This window comes from Mus pahari, chromosome 1 (genome assembly GCF_900095145.1).
Source record: "Mus pahari chromosome 1, PAHARI_EIJ_v1.1, whole genome shotgun sequence".
Classification (NCBI taxonomy): domain Eukaryota; kingdom Metazoa; phylum Chordata; class Mammalia; order Rodentia; family Muridae; genus Mus; species Mus pahari.
Genome location: NC_034590.1, coordinates 527,553 through 531,328, shown reverse-complemented (window position 1 = coordinate 531,328; position 3,776 = coordinate 527,553). Strand labels below are relative to the sequence as shown.

General features: G+C 54.8%; 1 protein-coding gene across 3 annotated transcripts in view; it reads right to left on the bottom strand.

Annotated features, from left to right (window-relative positions):
- Positions 1 to 3,776, bottom strand: part of Akt2 (AKT serine/threonine kinase 2) — a 49,282-nt gene that overhangs the window by 30,599 nt on the left and 14,907 nt on the right. For all 3 annotated transcript variants that reach the window (XM_021191692.2, XM_029539268.1, XM_029539260.1), the window contains exon 2: positions 1,469 to 1,599. In XM_021191692.2, the coding sequence (XP_021047351.1) occupies positions 1,469 to 1,514 (46 nt within the window). In that variant the 5' untranslated portion in view covers positions 1,515 to 1,599. The remainder of the gene's footprint in view (positions 1 to 1,468; positions 1,600 to 3,776) is intronic.

Genomic DNA, 3,776 nt, shown 5'->3' with positions numbered 1-3,776 from the left:
TACTCCCTCCTCCCCCTGTAAGCCTTACTCCCTCCTCCCCCTGTAAGCCTTACTCCCTCCTCCTCCCTCTGTAGGCCTTACTCCCTCCTCCTCCCCCTGTAAGCCTTACTCCCTCCTCCCCCTGTAAGCCTTACTCCCTCCTCCCCCTGTAAGCCTTACTCCCTCCTCCTCCCTCTGTAGGCCTTACTCACTCCTCCCTCTGTAGGCCTTACTCCCTCCTCCTCCCCCTGTAAGCCTTACTCCCTCCTCCTTCTCTCGTTTGACTTTACTCCACAGCACAGGCCATGCCACCACTGGATACGATGGTCTGCCTGGACACCTAATCTCCCCCAGGATGTGTGACATGTCACTACAAAGATGAAGTCCCTGCCTGGCTGGCTCACCACTGTGTCTCCTGGATCTAGAGCAGCTCCCAGCACACAGGATCCACACTATGAATTAAGCGCTGAGTGAATACAAGTGTCTGTGGACCAGCTTCCTCTGACCTGGCACCCTTCCTCCCTAGGAGAATGTCCCTGAAGGCCAACAGTGACAAAGCCAACTCCTTGGCACATGTTGCTTCCTTATCTGTCTTCCAATGTCACATGGCATTTGGAGCAAGGCACAGAGGACCCTGGGCTAGTCTCCTCTTTATCTACGTCCTCACCAGGGCCTCTGCTTCCTATCACACAACTAAGTCCTGCCTGGCTCTCAGCATCTCCGCTTCCTTCTGGTCACCTGGTCGGCAGGGCTTGTCTGCTCTGCCCAGCTTCTACCTCACTCTGCTCCAGCTACAATGTCCCTAGAAAAACCGAGCACATGCAAAGCTCGGGCTTTTGTCCTTTCTGCCCCTCCCTTGGGACACCTTTTCCAGGCGGTTTTGTAGCTCTTTCTCCAGGAACTTTTTTCTGAAGGCTCTGCTCACTGTCACCTCCTCAGAGTGCCTCCCCATGAGCCTGTCTCTGCTAAGTCCCTTGACCTGATTCACATGCTACTTTTTTTGTGTTTTGTTTTTTGTTTTTCAAGACAGGGTTTCTCTGTGTAGCCCTGGCTGTCCTGGAACTCACTCTGTAGACCAGGCTGGCCTCAAACTCAGAACTCAGCCTGCCTCTGCCTTCAGAGTGCTGGGATTAAAGGCATGCGCCACCACGCCCGGCTCACATGCTACTTCTTACCACCTAGCATTGTGTATGTCCATTTACTGCGTTATCATTCCCAGCAGAACAAAGTCCCAGAACCTTACGACCAATACTATTTGATAAATAAATGTTGACTATCACTTGGCTGAGTTTTATGTGACTATTCTGTCTAGACCTCAGCTTCTTTACCTATAAGATAGGGGCATGAATGAGATCACCAACAAAGATGCAGAGCCTGGGGCTCATTCAGGGTATCCAGCTAGGGCCCCGGGGCTGGAGCACCAGGTGCTAGAGGAGAGCGGGACACAAGATGGAGATGCACAATCTGCTGAGCCAAAGTGAGCCCTTACCACGTTTGTGGAGCCAGCCTTCTTTGATGACAGATACCTCATTCATGGTGGCAGCATTCACACGCTGTCACCTAGCTTGAGCGAGCTCAGGGCAGCAGGACATGCAGGAGGCTCCTCGGATACAGTATCGTCTACAAGAAACAAGAGAGGAGCTGTGAGGGTTCTGAGGCGGCCCTTTGTACTTTCCAGACAGTGGGAACAGCCAGGGAGCTGGGGAGAGTTCTTCTCTTGGGGCCCAGTTCTGAGGGAGAAACATGGGGTCCTACAAAAGTCAAATATGTTCAGGCTATCCACCGAAGCTCTTCTTTCCTTCCCGCCTAGAGCTGCACAGGAAGAGAGCCAGGTAGCCACAGCCCCGCCCCCTGCCTCACCCAATGCCCCAGCACTGAGGTAACCCAGGATGAATCAGACAGCCCTGGGCACCTAGGGTGTGCTCAAAGCCGCCAGCATCTGCCTACCCCCAAGACAGACAGACTCACACATGCACTCATTTCTTTCCCAATCGACCTGCCACATTAAGCAAACTACTGCTTCCCCCAAGTACAGGGAGACAGACCCATGTCATCCCCCGACCTCAGTGATCTCCGTGTTCCCACCAGAATGATGAAAACACAAGTCTCAGAAGCTCTGGCAGCCTGAGGAACCTACTGCACACACACTTGTCTGAGGCCTAGAGTTGTCCTGGGGCTTGACCAAGGTCCTGGTTCCTTTTCCAAGACCTCTGCATCTGTCCTCAGGGACTAACAGCCAACAGACTAACGGACGCCGAAGCTGCTGCTAAGTTTCAAGTTCCCTGAGAAGAGGGGAGGAGGATGCCTGTGGTCAGCCACCAGCTGGGCCCTTACCTGGAAGCCTGGACAGGGGCCATGGAGCCCAAAGTGCCCTGTGCCTGCCCCTCCCGGCCCAGGGTTATTTGCGGACAGCAGGTCAGGAGCTACAGAGGCCCCTGGAGAAGTGGCAGCTGGCTCTAGGGACAGCATGGGCATCAGCTTTCGCTCGTGCCCCAGGGGAGCGGGTGGGCTGGACACAGTACTGCCTGACATGTGACAGTGGCAGGCTGCCCAGGCCCTGGGCAAAAGGAAGGGAGCTAAGTGGGAGGAAGCAAAGGAAAGGCAAGATGGCCAAAGACAGGGAGGGGAGGAGGGTGTGAGCTCACAAGCTGGACTCCAGGCTGAAAAGGAAATGAAGGTGTGTGGGCCCAAACAGCAGCAACGGGCTTCCACACACAGACCCCAAACACACAGGGGCTCAGGGGCCCTCAGCCCTAAACATTCATCAGTGCCAGTCTCCCCGCTCCCTCTCTAAGGCTGAATGGCAGGATCCTTTTCCACATCCTCCTGCCCCCAACTCAGTAGCCAAAGAGACCCTCAGAAATGATTCGGTCTTGAGCCAAGCATGATAACACACTGCCTTGAAACTGAGCATGTGCAAGGCAGAGGCAGGCAGATTTCTGTGAGCTGAAGGTCACACTGGTCTACAGACTGAGTTCCAGGACAGCTAAACAAACAAACAAACAAACAAACAAGCAAGCAAACAAAGACTCTCTCAAAATCAGCCATGGCTGGCTCCCCAAGTCCTCAGTTTGGCCCTCAAGGCTGTCCAGCCTGCCTCCACTCTCCCATTCCTGCAGCTGTCCGCTCCCCACCCTGCATACTGGGTCTGCTCAGGTTGCGCTCCTGCAGCCCTGACTCCTCCCCACTCAGGCCTCTCCCATGGTCCTCAGTCTCACTCTCTCTCATCCCTCCATCTACATCTGACCTTGTCCTTCCATGTCCAAACCCTTCATGGCTCCCCAGTGCACTTAGGAAACAAAGTCACCCCCACCCCCACCCCATACCAACCTGGCCCCGGGAGTGGTTCCTGAACCAAGGAAGCAAGGGCATGCCATGGGGACAGTGACTGCTCAGCCCCTCCAGCCTCCTGGCTCACACCTTGGGGACACTGTCCCTCCTTGGGAGCCTCAGGGACGCAGTGCCTGCTCAGGTTTGAACCTGCAAAGCTGCAGTGAGTACAACTGTAGACCTTCCAGGCAAACTCCCCCACACCCACCAATACTACCAAAGTGGGCCGCCGGGCTCTGACACTGTCAGGCAACGAATGAGCTGATTCTCGCCAACAGGCCGGAGTGTACAAACACCTCAACTCGGCCCATACCACCAATCTTCCCTGAGTGTGTCCTGGGCGCCAGATACTAGAAAACATCACTGAGACACAGTTACAGCCTCGCAAAACTCACATTCAGAAGAGGGAAGATAGAACCACCACCCCAACACACACACACATACACACCACACACACACACACACAC